This window comes from Neoarius graeffei, chromosome 28, assembly GCF_027579695.1.
Source record: "Neoarius graeffei isolate fNeoGra1 chromosome 28, fNeoGra1.pri, whole genome shotgun sequence".
Taxonomy (NCBI): Eukaryota; Metazoa; Chordata; class Actinopteri; order Siluriformes; family Ariidae; genus Neoarius; species Neoarius graeffei.
Genome location: NC_083596.1, coordinates 27,902,549 through 27,922,669, shown reverse-complemented (window position 1 = coordinate 27,922,669; position 20,121 = coordinate 27,902,549). Strand labels below are relative to the sequence as shown.

Below are 20,121 nucleotides of genomic sequence, written 5' to 3'. Positions count from 1 at the left end.
GGTAGATGCCTGTATTCAACAAGGATGGAGAACAGTCTTCCCTGTTGAAGTTGGATGCAGGGGTTTTCCTGCACAGTCACTTTGGAGAATGCTTGGAGCCATGGGCATCAAGGAAGCTCTAGAAAGACTGCTGTCCAGGCTCTGAGCAAAGCTGCCAAGAGAGCATCCAGTTGGCTCTGGCTAAGACACAATGAGTCAGCGTGGCAGCCATCACAGATAAGCAGTGTCTGATCCCCACTGCTGCCCCGCCACCTGGAGAGTATACCGAGAGAACCCCTTTGGACACAAGGAAAAATGCTATGGAACTTCATGGTATGGATCTTCATGTGTACAGTTGTACACATTATGTCCAAAGGGGATAAGGGGCAAAAAACTCATTGAAGGATGGGTACTCAGCTGAGGATGTCTGTAATAAGCAGTCCTAGAACTGTATTCTATCAACTGATGTGTCCGGTATACCAGTGACTTCTGGGAAAGTCCAGCTGACAACCGTGAAAGAATGGTGATGCTGGAGAGACATATGACACTGGGAAAGACTAGATAAATGGTGCAAGGGGGGTTGGTAACCCTATCTTGCTGTACTTGGGAGAATGCGACCAGATACCAGCTACAACAGAAAATGATAGAAGGCCCAAGGGGTATTCTCTGGGGGGGAATGATGGGCCCAACAGGATGGATCACTTGGAATCAACTCAGACAGTTCAAAGGACTGCAGAAAATTCAGCAGAAGTTGCTTGCCATTGTGGGAAAGTATGCAAGATTCAGCATGGAATAAGGATTCACCAGACAAAGAGTGGCTGCTGGTCTTGTTAGCTGGCTCACAGGTGGTTCTGTTGAGAGGGAGGAGGTAGGTGGAGTTCAACAAGCTACTACTTGTCAGGATGTTGCCAATGAAGACTCGGTCACAGAAGATATTCCACCCATACATCAGAGGAAGGCAAACACTCTCTTCAGGGATGAGTCTTCAGTCTTCTGTGACCTAGCAAATCTGGAGGATTACCCAGTTCTCCAAGACAGTCTAGATGGTCATCTGAAGTTTCCAGAGGCATGGGGAGCATCACCACCTTCAGAAAGGAAGGAAAGAGTGACAGCAAAAGATGCCAATTTGGAAGCCCCAAAGATAGGGAGAAAGAGAAAAGTGTCATGGCCAAAGATGCATGATAGTAGGTGGGAACAGTTTGATGAAGACTGATGTGGACAACATGCTGCAAGCAGTTCTTCAAGGAGGGGTAGGGAAGTTGTTGACAGCCCTACCAACTTTGGTGTATGAGAGAGAGAGAGAGAGAGAGAGAGAGAAAGAGACTTTATTTATAATGAGGGTAACACTAAATAGCAATGCTAATAAACTTGTGGCCCTCCCTAAAATAAATGTATACAATATAAACTATAAAAACTATTTACACTAAATTACAATAAAAACAATACGATAATCATATTAATAGATATAAATAAGAAACAAATTATTATAAAATTATATTACAAAATGATACAAAAGATGCTGCTCAGAAAGCGCCCGCTCTCTGAGAGATTCCTTAAAGGGCATAAGCTATTCAATTCGCCTTGTAGAGAGAGGGAGAGTATTCCAAAGGCGGGTAGCAGAAACAGAAAAAGTGCGCCCGCCTTCTGTCTCCCTTCTGTATTTTGGGCAGCGTAGATTAAGATCAGCATAATGCGTGCGTCTTTTGTTGGCGTAGCTATTTAGAACAAGTTGCTCTCTTAAAAAGTTAGGAACGTTACCATAAATCCACTTATGAACGAGAGCGCATTTGTTTATCTTAAACTGTTCGTGTACTGGAATCCATCCAAGTCTATTAAACAGTTCCACAGATGATGCTCGCGGTTCTGCGAAAAGAATAACACTGGCAGCGCGCTTCTGTAATTTAAGAATCCGATTTAGACATTCTTTATCGCACTCAGACCATACTGCACTACCATAATTAATGATTGGTTGAATTAAGGCATTATAGTATTGTTTACGTTGTGCTAACGGCAAAAACAATCTTATTTTCCTTAGAATTGCAATATGGGAGGCCACTTTTTTTACATATTTTTTCTACATGTTCGTGAAACGAAAGTTCACTATCTATATCAAGTCCAAGTAATGTTGCACTTGGGACATTATCTAGTGCTGTGGCGCTATTGCCCGCCTTAACGCACAGTTCTACACTTGTCTTCGAAGCAAGGCGCTTGCCCGTGATCGTCAGGACCTTTGTCTTCTTCTCATTTAGGAAGAGCTTATTGTCATTAGCCCATGACTCGATCTCTCTTAATGACGTATTGAGAGAGTCATTCAGAAGGTGCAGATTGGTGACGTCAGCTGCAGCAGAGACAATGGTGTCGTCGGCATAAAGGTTCACTTGAGTCGAAACATGCAATGGCAAATCGTTTATGAATAATAAAAAGAATAGCGGCCCTAGTATAGATCCTTGAGGAACTCCGTAATCCATATGCATTTCCGAAGAAACTTCACCGTCCACTTGTACCACCTGTCGCCTGTTAGACAGATATGAACAACACCATGCCAGCTCTTTGTCAACAACCCCATACACCTTTAACTTCTGTAGCAGCAGTTCATGGTCCACCATGTCAAATGCCTTGGTGTAGTCCACGAGTACCAAACCCGACACCATATTATTGTCAAGATTAAATAGGAGTTCGTCCACTATCTTGATTAAAGCTATTTCAGTACTATGATGTTTCCTAAAACCAGACTGCCTGGAGTAGAGAAGGTTGTTGTCATTGAGATAGGCATACAAAGAATCATGCATATACCGCTCAATGACCTTGGACAAGACAGGAAGAACCGAGATGGGACGGAAGTTGCTCGGATCAGTACGATCACCTTTCTTAAATAGTGGGGTAACCTTGGCTAATTTCCACCTTTGGGGGAATGTTCCACTAGAAAATGATAGATTAATCAGCTTTGCTATACTCAGTGCAATAGCAGGAGCAGCAATTCGCAATACACGAGAACTGATTGTCAATACCAGAGGCCTTGTTTGGATTGATCTTCATTATTATACAGGCAACCTGTGTACTTGTTATAGCAGGAACCGAGAATAAAACATCCGGGTCTTTCCGTGATTTCACATAGCTCAGAAGTTTAGAAAGACAAAATGGCGCCTGAGCCATAGTACCTCTCAATGTGTCGGCGATCGTTGAGAAATACGCGTTGAACTGCTCCGAGATGTCCTTAGAGTTTTCCACAGTACTCTCGCCAATTTCAAGCTTTATTATCCCACAATTGTTCTTGTTAGCGCCTGTCAGAGTTTTAATACATTTCCAGATCGCACTTGTATTGTTCCTGTTTTCCTTGAATGACTTCGAATAGAACTCACGCTTGGCTTCCCGTAGAGTGAATACTGCTTTGTTCCTGGCTAGACGATAATTCGCCCAATCATCTGAATTGTCCATGCGCCGCGCCACCTTCAATAAGTGATCCTTAGAGTGTAGCTCTTTTAGAACTGCCTTGGTAATCCAGGAGGGCTGCGTTTCATGCTTGACCCGTTTTTCATGCCAAGGACAATGAGATTCAAGAATAGAGTTGAAGGTTTGTTCCCATACGTGAACTACATCATCAGTGTCTTCAAATACAAATGCAGCGTCCCAAGGGGCTTCTCGAATTGATTGTTTAAACTTTTCCTCATCAAGTCACTTCATATCACGGTAACGTGACATGAACGTATTGGGAAAGGAAAGGTTTGGCCTGGAAGATGCAACTACCAGTAAGTCAGAAAAGCCTGTAATGCCAAACAGGTGTCAGGTAGAAACAAGGAGAATTCGGTCAGAGCTCAGAATGCTTGGAAAACAGTTTTCTCATGCAGATGAGCCTGAGAGGGTTGGGTTGGCGGCTTTGAGACAACGGCGCACTAGATTGAAGTCACTTGTCACCGCTGAAAGATTTAGAGCCAGGAGACAGATGAAGTCAAAGAAGAGGGCAGCGTTCATCTTCAACCCCTACAAGTTCACCAAAACCCTCTGAGGAGAAGAGAGAACTGGACAACTGAAGAGCATTAAAGAAGGGGTTGAAGAGTTCCTGAGGAACACACATGCAGACCCACACAGAGACGAACCATTGAGAGAATGTGAAAGGCTCCAACCATCAGATGCTCCGAGAGTTCTCAACAGAAGAGAACTCGCATGCAAGGAAGTTCAAGATGTGGTCAAGAAGGCACGTTCCTGTTCAGCACCAGGCCCCAGTGGAATACCATACAAGGTATACAAGAAGTGTCCCCATCTACTATGAAGACTGTGGGTGCTCCTTCGACAAGTATGAAAGAAAGGGACCATTCTAAAATGTTAGCAAGAAGCATAAGGATGTCTCACACCCAAGGAAAAGAATTCATCAGATGTCAGTCAGTTCCAAACTATATCATTGCTCAGTGTAGAGGGGAAAATTTTATTTTCCATCCTTGCAAAGCGGTTAACAACGTATATGGTGGCCAATAGCTATGTTGACACATCTGTCTAGAAGGAAGGTGTACTGGGCTTCTCAGGATGCGTTGAGCACACCAGCATACTGACACAGCTGTTACATGAGGCAAGGATCAACCAGAAGGACTTGACGGTTGTGTGGCTGGACCTGGCAAATGCCTATGGGTCCATACCCCACTGTCTTATTGAAGCAGCCCTGAACCATTACTATATCCCTGAACACATCAACAAGCTGATCACGAGCTACTTCTCAGACATCCGAATGAGATTTTCATGTGGAAGTTTCACCACATTGTGGATAAAGTTGGAGAAGGGTATTGTCACTGGGTGTACCATCTCTGTTATCTTGTTCATTATGAGTATGAATATGATCATTGAGGTTGCAGAGAGGGAAACAAGAGGCCCAAACACAAACTCAGGAATATGTCTTCCATCCAACAGAGGTTTCATGGATGACATGAGAATTACTGCTGAAACCCATATAGTCAAGTCAAGTTTATTTGTATAGCGCTTTTAACAATAAACATTGTTGCAAAGCAGCTTTACAGAATTTGAATGACTTAAAACTTGAGCTAATTTTTATCCCTAATCTATCCCCAATGAGCAAGCCTGTGGCGACGGTGGCAAGGAAAAACTCCCTCAGACGACATGAGGAAGAAACCTCGAGAGGAACCAGACTCAAAAGGGAACCTATCCTCATTTGGGAAACAACAGACAACATGACTATAACATTAACAGTTTTAACATGAAGTCAGTTTCATTGATGTTATAAACTCATTGATGAAAACTTGAGTGCAAAACTGTTCCTGACAACTGCAGTCCTAAAGTTAGCAAGTCAACTGTAGTCCTCAGCCATAAAAGCATTACTGTAAGTGTCCAGAGCGTCTTCCAGGTGTGACTTTCAACTGTCCATATGGGGCTGTCCTCCACAGGAGTGATGCGATGAGACTCCAACCAGACACAGGGCACCAGGATGGATCAGGCAGGTCCGAGGAGCAGAAGAGGTCAGCATCTTGATCCCAGGACTGACATGTAACTCAGAGGGACAGACAGAGTGGGATGGGGGGCAGAAAAAGAGAGAGAGAAAACACAGGTTGTTACTGGAGGTATGCCCAATGTCACCTGAATAAGTAGGAACAGTATACATATTGCACTGAGTACAAGCAGGGACTCTGGCAACTAACTATGACAGCATAACTAAAAGGGGAGAGCCAGAAGGTAACACAGGCATAAGGGAGCCCCGGGACATAAAGCAGCCAGCCACTACACTGTCAACAAACTCGAGTGAGCAAGCGAGTGGGGGACTGACAGCATCCATACATCCCAGTTTACCAAAACACTCTATGTCTGAGGACCCTCCAGATCTACACCTTTACCTCATAAACACCATTAACAAAAGGCTTGACTAAACAGATATGTTTTCAGCCTAGACTTAAACGCTGAGACGGTGTCTGATTCCATATACAAGCCTGATGGATCCTGAAAGCTCTTGAGAAAGTCAGCTGGGCAAGAATGCCATTTAAACCAATGAAGTCAAGTTGTTTGATCATCAAGAAGGTTACAGAGAAGATCAAGTTGACAATACAAGGTGATGAACTCCTGTCATTAGTCTCCATCCCAGTTAAATGTTTGAGTAAATGGTTTGATGTAACACTCACAGACAAGAACAGCAAAGACTGGTTGCACCAGCAGGTTCAAGAACGATTGCATTGGATAGACAAGTCAGAACTCCCAGGGAAGTTTAAGGCTTGAGTGTATCGGCATGGTCTGCTGCCTAGGCTAGTCTGGCCATTGATGGTGTACGAGATTCCGATTAGCCTCATAGAAAGACTCAAACTGGGAATGAGCAAACATTTGAAAAGATGGTTGGGCTTGCCCAAATCCTTCACAAGCATTGGTCAATATGGTAGATCAACCAAACTGCAGCTACCAGTGAGCTCCCTTGTGGAAGAATATAAAGTATCTAAGACTAGGCTCTTTATGACCCTGAAAGACTTGAGTGATCATGATCAGCAAGGCGGGCATTCAGGTCCAAACAGAAAGGAAGTGATTTGCTGTTCAGGCAGTGGAACAAGCTGAGAGCAGTTTGAGACATCAGTACATCAGGATAATAAAATGTGGGCAGAGAAAGATTAGGACTGAGATGGCAGCTACAATGGAGCTGACAGGCATGAGCACAGATCTGTGGTGCAGATGAAGATAAGAAAGGCAGAGGAAGAAGTGAGGGCAACAAGGTCAGTCCAGATGTCATTGCAGGGTGGTTGGAACAAATGGAATGTGCCAGAACGTAAGCTGATGTGGCCAGAGTTGTGGTGGTATGAACCACTACAGCTCAGTTTCCTGCTCCACTCTGTATATGACCTGCTACCAACCCCTGCAAACCTCCAAAGATGGAAGCTGATGGAAGACCCATCATGCCAGCTGTGTGGATAAAGAGGCACACATATCCAATCTTCATGTAGGTTAGCTCGTTCACAAAGACGATACAGATGGTGCCACGTTCAGGTGTTAAGAGTACTGGCAGATATCTTGGAGAAGGAACGCCATAAATTTAGAAGCTTACACACTATAGGACCCCGTTATATATCCTTTGTGAAGGAAGGAACAAAGAAGACTACAATAGTCAGCAACCCTAGTTTACTGCAAGAAGCAAATAACTGGGAGATGCTAGTAGACTTAGGAAAGAAACTTGTCTTCCCTGATGTGGTGTATACTAATCTTTGGCTACATGTAGTTCTTTGGTCACAATCTCCCAGAAGGATTTTATTGGTGGAACTGGCCGTGTCTTGGGAAGAGAAAATGGACGAAGCATTTGAAAGAAAGCTGGCAAAGTTCAAAGACCTGGCAGACACCTGTATCCAAAAAGGATGGAGAACAATAGTCTTCACTGTTGAAGTTGGATGCAGGGGTTTTCCCGCACAGTCACTTTGGAGAATGCTTGGAGCCATTGGCATCAAGGGAAGATCTAGAAAGACTGCTGTCCAGGCTCTGAGCAAAGCTGCCAAAAGAATGTCCACTTAGCTCTGGCTAAGACGTAATGAGTCAGCATGGCAGCCATCACAAACAAGCAGTGCCTGATCCCCACTGCTGCCCTGCCATCTGGAGACTATACCAGGATAAGGGGCAAAACACTTGTTGAAGGATGAATACTCGGCTGAGGATGTCTGTGATGAGCTGTCCTAGAACTGTATTCTATCAACTGATTTCTCATATCTCTGTTCTAATTTTCTTATATCCCTTTTTTCTTGTCCTGTGTGTGTGTGTGTGTGTGTGTGTGTGTGTGTGTATATACAGTGGGGCAAAAAAGTATTTAGTCAGTCACCAATTGTGCAAGTTCTCCCACTTAAAAAGATGAGAGAGGCCTGTAATTTTCATCATAGGTACACTTCAACTATGAGAGACAGAATGGGGGGAAAGAATCCAGGAAATCACATTGTCTGTCTGATTTTTAAAGAATTTATTTGCAAATTATGGTGGAAAATAAGTATTTGGTCAATAACAAAAGTTCATCTCAATACTTTGTTATATATCCTTTGTTGGCAATGACAGAGGTCAAACGTTTTCTGTAAGTCTTCACAAGGTTTTCACACACTGTTGCTGGTATTTTGGCCCATTCCTCCATGCAGATCTCCTCTAGAGCAGTGATGTTTTGGGGCTGTCGCTGGGCAACACGGACTTTCAACTCCCTCCAAAGATTTTCTATGGGGTTGAGATCTGGAGACTGGCTAGGCCACTCCAGGACCTTGAAATGCTTCTTACAAAGCCACTTCTTTGTTGCCCGGGTGGTGTGTTTGGGATCATTGTCAAGCTGAAAGACCCAGCCACGTTTCATCTTCAATGCCCTTGCTGATGGAAGGAGGTTTTCACTCAAAATCTCACGATACATGGCCCCATTCATTCTTTCCTTTACACGGATCAGTCGTCCTGGTCCCTTTACAGAAAAACAGCCCCAAAACATGATGTTTCCACCCCCATGCTTCACAGTAGGTATGGTGTTCTTTGGATGCAACTCAGCATTCTTTCTCCTCCAAACACAACAAGTTGAGTTTTTACCAAAAAGTTCTATTTTGGTTTCATCTGACCATATGACATTCTCCCAATCCTCTTCTGGATCATCCAAATGCTCCCTAGCAAACTTCAGACGGGCCTGGACATGTACTGGCTTAAGCAGGGGGACACGTCTGGCACTGCAGGATTTGAGTCCCTGGCGGCGTAGTGTGTTACTGATGGTAGCCTTTGTTACTTTGGTCCCAGCTCTCTGCAGGTCATTCACCAGGTCCCCCCGTGTGGTTCTGGGATTTTTGCTCACCGTTCTTGTGACCATTTTGACCCCACGGGGTGAGATCTTGCGTGGAGCCCCAGATCGAGGGAGATTATCAGTGGTCTTGTATGTCTTCCATTTTCTAATAATTGCTCCCACAGTTGATTTCTTCACACCAAGCTGCTTATGGTACCTATTGCAGATTCAGTCTTCCCAGCCTGGTGCAGGTCTACAATTTTGTTTCTGGTGTCCTTTGACAGCTCTTTGGTCTTGGCCATAGTGGAGTTTGGAGTGTGACTGTTTGAGGTTGTGGACAGGCGTCTTTTATACTGATAACGAGTTCAAATAGGTGCCATTAACACAGGTAACGAGTGGAGGACAGAGGAGCCTCTTAAAGAAGTTGTTACAGGTCTGCGAGAGCCAGAAATCTTGCTTGTTTGTAGGTGACCAAATACTTATTTTACCAAGGAATTTACCAATTAATTCATTAAAAATCCTACAATGTGATTTCCTGGATTCTTTCCCCCCATTCTGTCTCTCATAGTTGAAGTGTACCTATGATGAAAATTACAGGCCTCTCTCATCTTTTTAAGTGGGAGAACTTGCACAATTGGTGGCTGACTAAATACTTTTTTGCCCCACTGTGTGTGTGTGTGTATATATATATATATATATATATATATATATATATATATATATATATATTAGTGCTGTCAAAAATGTCGCGTTATTAACGCGTTAACTTGACTCAATTTTAACGGCGATAATTTTTTTTATCGCGAGATTAACGCTCTGTGACATGATGCCACGCCCCGCACAGCCAGAGTCCTTTGCCCTCCCCCGAAGAGCCACGGTGCTCGGCTTACGGTAAGTTTCGTTTTCCCATCGGCGGCTCCAGCCCCACTTTGCAGTGGCTGTAACAAGACGTGTTATGCTCTGCAATTAAAAAATATATATATATATTGGTACAACCAGTGTTCGAACTATGCCGATATTTTCGGGGGGGTCCCTTATTTCCCTGGGGGGGGGGGGGGGGGGGGGGGTGCTTGCGCTTGTCTCAGAGCGCGGCTCTCCATCACGCGCTCACTTCGGATATGCAAATGCTTCCCGTTACACATGATTGCTATGTCAATAAACATCATTTTGCCAATATTTTAAAGACCCCCCCAACATTTCCCAAGTCATGTTTTCAAGGGATCTCATGTCTGTTTCAGGGGATCTCGGATCCCCCGAGTACCCCCGTAGTTCGAACGGTGAGCAAGCCCATTCACTTTTTTATGCTGATAAGAGAATTACAATGGTTTTTCATGTGACAAAAATGTGCGATTAAATTACGATTAATCGCGAGGTAACTATGACAGTTGCGACATTAATTGCGATTAAATATTTTAATCGCTTGACAGCACTAATATATACTAGTATACTAGTGCATCTCAAAAAATTAGAATACCATGAAAAAGTTCCTTTTTTCATAATTTAATTCAAAAAGGTAAACTTTCATATATTCTATATTCATTACATGTAAAGTGAAATATTTAAAGCCTTTTTTGTTTTAATTTTGATGATTATGGCTTATAGCTCATGAAAATCAGAAATCCAGTATCTCAGATTATTAGAATATTCCCTAAGATCAATCAAAAAAGGATTTACAATACAAAAATGTCCAACTTCTGAAAAGTATATTAATTTATACACTCAATACTTGCTTGGGGCTCCTTTACCACGAATTACTGTATCAGTGTGGTGTGGCATGGAGGTGATCAGTCTGTGGCACTGCTGAGGTGTTATTGAAGCCCAGGTTGCTTTGATAGTGGCCTTCAGCGTATCTGTCTTTTTGGGTCGGGTGTTTCTTATCTTCCTCTTGACAATACCCCATAGATTCTCTATGGGGTTCAGGTCAGGCAAGTTGGCTGGCCAATCAAACACAGTAATATCATGGTCAGCAAACCATTTGGTAGTAGTTTTGGCACTGTGGGTAGGTGCTAAGTCCTGCTGGAAAAGGAAATCAGCATCTCCAAAAAGCTCGTCAGCAGATGGAAGCATGAAGTGCTCTAAAATCTCCTGGTAGTTGGCTGTGTTGACTTTGGTCTTGATAAAATACAGTGGACCAACACCAGCAGATGACATGGCACCCCAAATCATCACAGACTGTGGAAACTTCACACTGGGCTTCAAACACCTTGGATTCTGTGCCTCTCCACTCTTCCTCCAGACTCTAGAAGCGTGATTTCCAAATTAAATGCAAAATGTACTTTCATCTGAAAAGAGGACTTTGGACCACTGAGCAACAGTCCATTTCTTTCTCTCCTTAGCCCAGATAAGACACTTCTGACATTGGCTCTGGCTCAGGAGTAGCTTGATATTAGGAATGCAAAAGTTGTATCCCCTTTCTTGAAGATGTCTGTTCGTGACGGGTCTTGATACACTGACACCAGCCTCAGTCCACTCCTTGTGAAGCTCTCCCAAGTTGTTGAATCAACTTTTCTTGACAATCCTCTCAAGACTGCGGCCATCCCTGTTGCTTGTGCACCTTTTCCAGCCACCCTTTTCAGCAAAGACATTTTGTGACTTACCCTCCTTGTGGAGGGCATCAGTGATCATCTTCTGGACAACAGTCAAGTCAGCAGTCTTCCCCATGATTGTGGTTGTGTGTACTGAACTAGACCGAGAGATGCACTGTGATGATACTGTTTTACTCAAACTCGGAATGAAATATTCTAATATTTTGAGATGTTTTTTTTATGTTTTTGTACTGTATGCCATACTGATTAAAATTAAAATAGAAAAAAGCTTGAAACATTTTAGTTTGTGTAATGAGTCTATAATATATAACATTTTCACTTTCTTAAATAACTGATGGAAAATATTGAACTTTTTCACAATATTCTAATTTTTTGAGATGCACTAGTGTGTGTGTGTGTGTGTGTGTGTGTGTGTGTGTGTACATGTGTATATATATATGTGTGTGTGTGTATATAAAATGTGTGTATATATCTATACACACACACACACACACACACACACACACACACACACACACACACACACACACACAACTTTTTTTCTTCCCAGCAGTCCTATCTTAAGGGACTTAAGGAAGCCTATCTTAAAGAACCCACCATTTGAGAAACAGTGGAGTAGACAATGTTATGATAAAGTACTGTTCATTCTTCTGACAAGCCTATTCTATAAATCAACGAGGTCAGTCTTAAACTCTTCAGAGACGCATCCTTTTTAGTGACCCAAAAAACTAGTTTTCCCGAAATGCTGCTCTGAAATTAAGGTCTCATGAGCCACAGGAAGAAAAGTTAGCTTCGTGCTTTATTTAATTTATTATTATCCGTGTTCTCCTCAGGACCTTATGACTTTGGAGGAGTTCTAACAAACACTAATCGTGACGTAGTAAACGGCGAAGCAGTGCAGAAGAGAAACCAGGCCCAGAAAGAGATGCACTGGTAAACAACCCAAACACTGAATACAAAACATGAAGCCTTCAGCTATCTTTTTGCTGGGAAACTGAGCCTTTTTAGCAGTTCTTTCATGCAGTAATAACAATGCTGTTTGTTTTTAATATGTGCAACCATCAGCCTTCACCCTGGAGACCTGTACCCCTTTACCAGGAAGCCCTTGTTTATTATTGTGGATTCATCCAACAGCATGGCCTACAAAGTAAATTTAATTCATTAATACACATGCAAAGCCAACCACATGTACCTACTTTATTTAAACTGGTGACTGTACAGTATCATCTCTAAAACATTTTTATGGATTATATGTTTAGAAATATTCATAAACGTGCATCTAAATAAATAAAATCATTATTCGAAAGGAGCTAACAATAAAATGGAATATTTGAAAATAGGGAAAGAATTGCCTCCATTTTTTATTAATGGTTTTGACCAATAAAAACATCATAGTTATTTTAAATATGAAAGGTTATTTTACCATTAAATATTTCTTCATTATTATTATTACTTAATATGTACTAGTATGTCATTTTTCTTTGTCTCTTTCTCTCTGTAGAATTTCTGTAATCTGTTTGGCCAGCCTTTGGTGTGCCTACTTTCCCCTATCGTGTATCCAAAGAGCATGCAAGGTTTTGTTCTTTCTTATTATTTTTTAATAATTATTTATTTTTACCATGTATTTTATTAGTGCTACATATGTTCTTTTCTTCTTTGATAGCGGGTATGTATTGAATGTTAAAAAAGCAATGGGATTTTCATATGACTTCCAAATAATTGGAAATAGACATTAATAACTGCTTAAATGAAAGATTCAGTGAAAAATCTACATAGTTAACCTGTTACCCCGTCCCCGTGTGTGTGATCAGCCAAGAGATGTTTGATGCCAAATTTTTCATGAATGCCTCAAACCCCATCCATTTCTCCAGTAGTCTCAGAGATTTTGCTGATCTTTGTTACATGGTGTGACATATTGTAATAAATTGATCATTTAACTTGATTGCTCCCCAAGGGGAAATTTGAGCATTATAGTAGTCAAAGAGCATTGTAAATTAAATACACAGAATAAATGTACGTAATTGCACATACCACACACATTTAGATATTTGCAGAGTGCGTGAAATTATAGCTTTAGTGTGAAAGATTTGCACTTTTGCAAAAAATATTTGTGTTTTCAACATTTAAAATTTCTGCTCATGCACTAGTACAATTATTTTTGGATATGGATATTATATATAAATTATATGAATAATTATTATAGTGCTTGCAAAGCACTATATTTTTATTCCTAGGCTGCTGCTTATGATTATTTACATTATTCTTCGAAGTGATTTTCTGCAATTAATTCAGCTCAAACTGCTGAACATAGAAACTTCATTCCAGTGGCACTTGTGCTATGTATTTTTCATTTTTTATATTCCACTCACATCCCTCTTTTTTTTTATCCCTCTATCCATCAATATTTTCGGATTGACTTTGAATGGGAAACATTTCAAACTGCTCCCATATAGTTAATTTTCGAGATAATATTTCCAAACTTACTAGTCATGTTCTGGGTAATACTAATAAGCACACTACCACTTTTCATACCTCTGGCATTCCTGTTTTCATCCCCCCCCCCCCCCCCCCCCCCCGCTTTTCCTTCCATTGGCCTCAGTTCAGTTTTTGAGGCATAACTGCTCCTAAAGATTTTGTGCTAAAAACTTCATTCCAGCTGTAAAGTGTTCAGCCCATTGAGAAGCTATGTTTATTTTTCTTTTTGATATTCCACCTCCATCACTTTTTTTAATATCCCTCTACCCATCTATTTTTTCCTTCTACCCATTTGTCTGTCTATCTGTTGACCTATCTTTTTTTTGGGGGGGGGGGGGGGGCGTTCTTTGTAAGCACTAGGATTTCCTTCAGGAAATGCAAATCTAGTTTTTATCGTGACTTTCTGTCATATTGTTTGTCCTGAGAAATAGGAGACAATATAACATGCTATGAGGAGGCATTGTGCTATCCTGCCTCCATTTACCCAGGAGGAATAATTAGACAGAGTAGTTCATGTTTAATCTATATACATGAGCAAAATTCCACTGTGTAGCTGTACACTAAGTTTCGGGACGGTCATCTTGGATAACTGGAATCCTTAGTACAGTTTGATGTCTTTTGCCCCCTTAGGTGCTACCTCCAAAGTGTAAAGAGTTGAAGTGAAGCGGCTGATATACAGCGCCAGGGTTACAAACTCAGCTGAAATGGACTTAATTGGAATTATACTGTGCGTCATGAAACGACACTAAACATCTTATAATATTGTAGTGGGAAAAATCTATAATTTTTAAAAATTGTATTTACAAATAAAAAAAGTACAGGGTCAAATACCATTTATTGTACAAGTATTTCCCCTTATTACTGTGATATCACTGAATTATTTCTGGTGTATCTAGTTGTCTCTATATAAAAATACACATGTTCCTGAAAAGTCTGGGTCGAAGTTCTGGAAAAATACAAATCAGGGTTTCATTCTCAAAAATATATCACAAACTTTAAATATCCCTTTGAGTATAATTAAATCCATTATTAAAAACTGGAAAGAATATTGCAAGTGCAATTCTGCCTCGAGGAGAACGTCCACCAGATGTCACTGAACTGGGCAAAGATGGCAATAGTCACAGAAGCAACTAAGGCACTGTGGTTCCAATCTGAACTTAAATGTTTAAAAACAGATACTCCTTGCTATTTTATAAAGAGATGTCATAGCTAAAGTATGCAATTTGAGATGTATTTGAGAAGGGCTTCCATTGCTTGTTAGTTACATGATCTAATTAATGAAGGAAACATAAACATTAAGCATATCTCAGCTGATTGTCATTTGGGGTACATGTAGAATTGTATAAATTGGATTTTTCACCTGACTCTTTCTTTAAGGCTCAGTGGTTAATTAGTAGTTATTCACCAAAGGTGAGGTGAATATTGGTGACTTATAACCTAGATGAAGTTGAGGTTATTATTCACCAATATTCACAGAGCCAGATAATTTTTAGTATAAATCAACAAGTGATTATTTTAAATAATCGTATGAAAAAAAAAATTCAGTCTTCAAAAGTGACATGCAAATGTGATGCATGCAGGGGTGTCACTTATCTGTGCGAGTCACATAAAATACAGGGTGTTTCAAAAAATTTGATATTATTTGAGATGTAAATGATTGTGAGATGATATTTTTTTGAAACACCCTGTACTTTGTTTTGAAGTAGATAAATCACAATTCCACCATACCTTTGAATAGTTTTAGACCACAATTCGTAGCACCTTTAGTGCTTTTAGGAACGGCATTTTCTTTCATAACATGTAATTCTTCCTCACTTATGGTGATGAAGTGATTGGCTGCCATTTTGCCGAGTCGCTCGAGGTGATTATCTAGAAATAGTCCAAATTTTTCAACCAATTAGCACGTCATTTCCTATCATCACCTCTGTATTCATACTAATCTTCATTATTATCTTGGCATTTTGATTTTCTACATGATTTAAAAACAAAACAAAAAAAGTATTCATCTAATGTTGTAATCTGCATTTTAGACCAGTCTCAGCGTGGGAGTCTCTTCACTCTTTTTCTCTACAATCCCCTAATGGGCTTTCTGTATGTTAGTGGGCTGACCAGCATGCACCAGGGTTTATGGGAAAAGGCAGAGGAGTTTTTGCACAAAGTTTCTCACGACATTGGCCAGATGCTCACCAGTTCTCGAGCCATTGGTAACCACAGACCATTAGAGCTTTTTTTTAATCAAATTATGTAATTTCTTTCAGCAAGTTGATAAACGCAAGAATGAGAGCATTAATGAACACCTGTCTGTTATTGTATTTTGATCCCAGATCAGGCTTTTTTGCAGTTCTATGGTGATGAATTTTTGAGGCTGCTGATGATCAGGTTTGTGTTCTGCTGTGCCACCCTCCGACGACACAAACTCTTCCGGGTAAGACAGCACTCCAGTTTGAATATCTGTCTGAACACGTTTTAAGGCAAGGATCACACTGATTAGCAGTAGTACTCGCAAAAGTGGCAGATTTTTTGATTGTTTGCTGTGGTTTGGCGATGGAACAGTTGATTCTGTCTCTAGTGACCTAGGAGCAGAGCTTTCTGAGCGTAACACAATACAAATCAATGTCAGTTTAGTGTGTCCAAGGAATGTTTCAGGCATTTTAAACAGTTCGTGATCACATTCTTATAGGCAGGGCCGCTGACAGCTTTGGCTGGGCCCGGGACAAAATGCTCTGAATGGGCCCCCCCTAACAACCCCCCCCCCCCCCCCCCCCCCCCCCCGGGCCAACCCACACACACACACACACACACCTCTCTTATCCCAGTCTCTACTCACTCCAACCCTTAAATGACAGGTATTCAAAAACCATTCAACCGGTCAACAACCATTTCATTTTAGCATTTCAACATTTTTACAGTTTTAACATTTTAACATTTCCTTAGTCTGCAACTATTCAGGTGCAAAATGCAATGCGCCGGACTTTTGTTGTGCGTGCGTGCGTACTGTCCAGTGTGAAAAGCAGAGAAGAACACACCGCTCGAGAAACGGCGGGATATGATTGCGGGCTAATGTGAATATTCTTAGCTTCAATCAGATATATGAAACACAATGTTATTAAGCCGTTGTGGTTATGAAATGATTCAGTGCCCTGTGCGTTTGATATGGTGTTCAGTGTGACTTGCTCTCCCCTCGTTTGTAACATGAATTGCGTGCCGCGCATGCCTTGGTTGGGGTTACTTTACGGGACTGGAAAAAGTTGGCTGTGTCTTACCTGGCTCAGCTGCCCCACTGCCTTTGCTAGTACCTGCTGCATCATCCGAATCTTTTTAAAAATATTTATGCAGTGAGCCCCTGAGTCTCTTGGTTTCTTCCTCTCGTTTTCTCTTTTCTTTTCTTTGCTCCTGACTTGTGCATGTTAGCAAATGGCACGCACACTGATTATTGAAGCGCTATGATTGAACGATGTCATTTTTCCCCTTAATCAAAGAGTCAGACCAAACCATTTTTGCATTAGGGGTGGTAGGGGGTTCTTGACACCTTTTTCAAATACAATAAAGGCAAAAGATCTAGAAATAATTTATTGAATGCAAATATAGCACATTTCTCCCCCAAATCAACACATTTTGAAATTAAATAAAATAATCCCAACTTCATGAGAGCCCAGTTCTGGGCCCCCCCCATTCCTGGGCCCGGGACAACATACCCGTTTGTCGTCGTCCCCCCCCCCCCCGGCGGGCCTGCTTATAGGGGTGGGACATCTGAAATGACTAGAAGAGTTTTGCATGAAAGTAGTGTCACCTGGATCCAAACAGAACAAGCTTTCTTTCTCTCACTTTTTTTTAATATAATTTTTTTCACCCTCCAGTCCTAAAGTTACTAAGAGCAAAACTCTATTACTGATATCCATTTTCTGAGTCTTACTCAAAGAAAATGAACAAAAATGACATGCTTTATGGGTTGTGTTCAGCTTTCATCTGTAGCTAAGAGCTGCTTAACTGATTTGTGAGGGGCAAACTGAGCCAAAAGGACCAACAGTAATGCCATGTTTTATGGATATTTGGACCAAATGGAGAACAAAGAGAAAATAAATGATGGATGGAAGATGCAAACTGTTTTAAACATTATTTATTTAATTGTCTAATCATTTATTTGGTCCCTGCTCCATGTTCTTGGTACTTGGGTGACTTTTTTTTTTTTCTTTTTGTGAGTTCTGCGTGCACTTGGTAAAGATTTATCTTTTTCCATTGCTGTATTTCTGCCAAATGAATTAAATTTTCAGTCCTACTCAAATTCGTTTTTGCTTTTTGTTTCCTTCAATTATGTTGAGTACCAAACTAAGTAGGAAATTAAACAAGCCCAAAGTATCAGTTTTGCCCTGATTGATTTAGCAACTGTGCTAATAGGTCTGAAAGTACCCAAAGAAATATACTTTTATTAATTTAATTGAAAAGTAAACAAAAGCAAGTGTTTATGTATTGCATGATGTGTAAAATGAGCTGACAGTGATACACGTGCTCTTATGTTACCCCAGGTCCACCCAAATGTTTGTAATATAAATTTTATGTATACTAGTAGATCTCAAACAATTAGAATATTGTGAAAGGTTATAATATATCCTTTTTTTTTTTTTTACCTGTTTACTGAAACATATTCAAGTTAGTTATATAATGCACATGGACATAAAGTCCAGACTTTCAGCTTTCATTTGAGGGTATCCACATTAAAATTGGATGAAGGGTTTAGGAGTTTCAGCTCCTTAACATGTGCCACCCTGTTTTTAAAGGGACCAAAAGTAATTGGACAATTGACTCAAAGGCTATTTCATGGGCAGGTGTGGGCAATTCCTTCGTTATGTCATTCTCAATTAAGCAAATAAAAGGCCTGGAGTTGATTTGAGGTGTGGTGCTTGCATTTGGAAGATTTTGCTGTGAAGAAAACATGCAGTCAAAGGAGCTCTCCATGCAGGTGAAACAAGCCATCCTTAAGCTGCGAAAACAGAAAAAACCCATCCGAGAAATTGCTACAATATTAGGAGTGGCAAAATCTACAGTTTGGTACATCCTGAGAAAGAAAGAAAGCACTGGTGAACTCATCAATACAAAAAGACCTGGACGCCCACAGAAGACAACAGTGGTGGATGATCACAGAATAATTTCCATAGTGAAGAGAAACCCCTTCACAACAGCCAACCAAGTGAACAACACTCTCCAGGAAGTAGGCGTATCAATATCCAAATCTACCATAAAGAGAAGACTGCATGAAAGTAAATACAGAGGGTTCACTGCCATCACATATAACATGCAAACAACACACATTTCAACAACACAACTTGACAGACAACACAGACAACAAACACAGAGGGTTGTGCAAAATAGAATAAAATAAAGTAAAAAGACAAATAGCAGTTATCAGTGTCTGTGGATCACTCACTTTGTTGAGTTAAGAATGCTAATAGCATTTGGAATAAGATTTTTGAAATACACTTTTAGCCAGAGGGGCCCTATAGCGCCTTCCAGACTTCAGAAGCTCAAATTGGCTAAAAAAGGATGGAAACAGTCTGCCACTATTCTTGTAGAGTTCCTCCTCAGCCTTTCAGTGTAGAGGTTAGCTAGATGTTTTTGGGGTTTTCCCACTATTTTTCTTGCCATTGACCCAATCCTATTACATTTATTTTTACACTTACAACTTAAGTGTCCGAACCAAGCAGGGAAATGGAATGTTAAGATATTCTCAATATGTGTTGTCTACACAAGCTCTAGAATCTGAGGGCTAACACCAAGACAGCTCAATCTTCTGAGAAGGTTGAGTCTCTGAGAACACTTCTTAAAAATATAATCTGTGTTCTCAGTGAAACACAGCTGACAGTCAAGAAATGTGCCAAGATATTTAAAAGTTTGCACAGTTTCAACACATTGACCATTGAGTGAGACTGGCTCTGTTGTCAGGCCTTGCTTCTTACAGAAGAGTAGCTCCTTTGTTTTTGTCACATTTATTTCTAACTGGCTGTTGTTACACCATGCTACCAGGGCCTTCACATGGGCGAAGTAGGTGGCCTCACCAGAGGGATCATTTTTCTGAAACAGACCAACTAAGGCCATGTCATCTGCATATTTAATCAATTTAACAGTGTCATTATTAAGAGCAAAATCATTTGTAAATAAAGAAAATAACAAGGGTGATAAAACACTGCCTTGTGGACAGCCTGTGCTTATAGTAAGCACTCCTGATTGTCACCAGCTGATACCCTCTGAGGTTGGCAGGAAAGAAAATCTCTGACCCAGAGAATCAGGCCCCTGTCGACATTAAGATTGGCCAACCTTCTTAGGAGAATGTGTAACTTTATAGAATTGAAAGTTGCACTAAAATCTGCAAATAGGACCCTGGCATAGCCCTTAGTCAGTGTGAGCTGCTTTGAGACAGAGTCTAACAGAACCAGC

The 20,121-nt window shown here is 40.9% G+C and overlaps 1 protein-coding gene across 6 annotated transcripts in view; it reads left to right on the top strand.

The window, feature by feature from the left end:
• The window catches only part of scai (suppressor of cancer cell invasion), a 274,289-nt gene that overhangs the window by 204,849 nt on the left and 49,319 nt on the right, over nucleotides 1-20,121 (top strand). For all 6 annotated transcript variants that reach the window (XR_009651884.1, XM_060912894.1, XM_060912895.1 and 3 more), the window contains 5 exons: nucleotides 12,051-12,150; nucleotides 12,283-12,364; nucleotides 12,719-12,791; nucleotides 15,723-15,896; nucleotides 16,017-16,117. Coding sequence is in view for 5 of the 6 variants with exons in the window: in XM_060912894.1 (XP_060768877.1) it covers nucleotides 12,051-12,150; nucleotides 12,283-12,364; nucleotides 12,719-12,791; nucleotides 15,723-15,896; nucleotides 16,017-16,117 (530 nt within the window). In the remaining variant the exon portion in view is untranslated. The remainder of the gene's footprint in view (nucleotides 1-12,050; nucleotides 12,151-12,282; nucleotides 12,365-12,718; nucleotides 12,792-15,722; nucleotides 15,897-16,016; nucleotides 16,118-20,121) is intronic.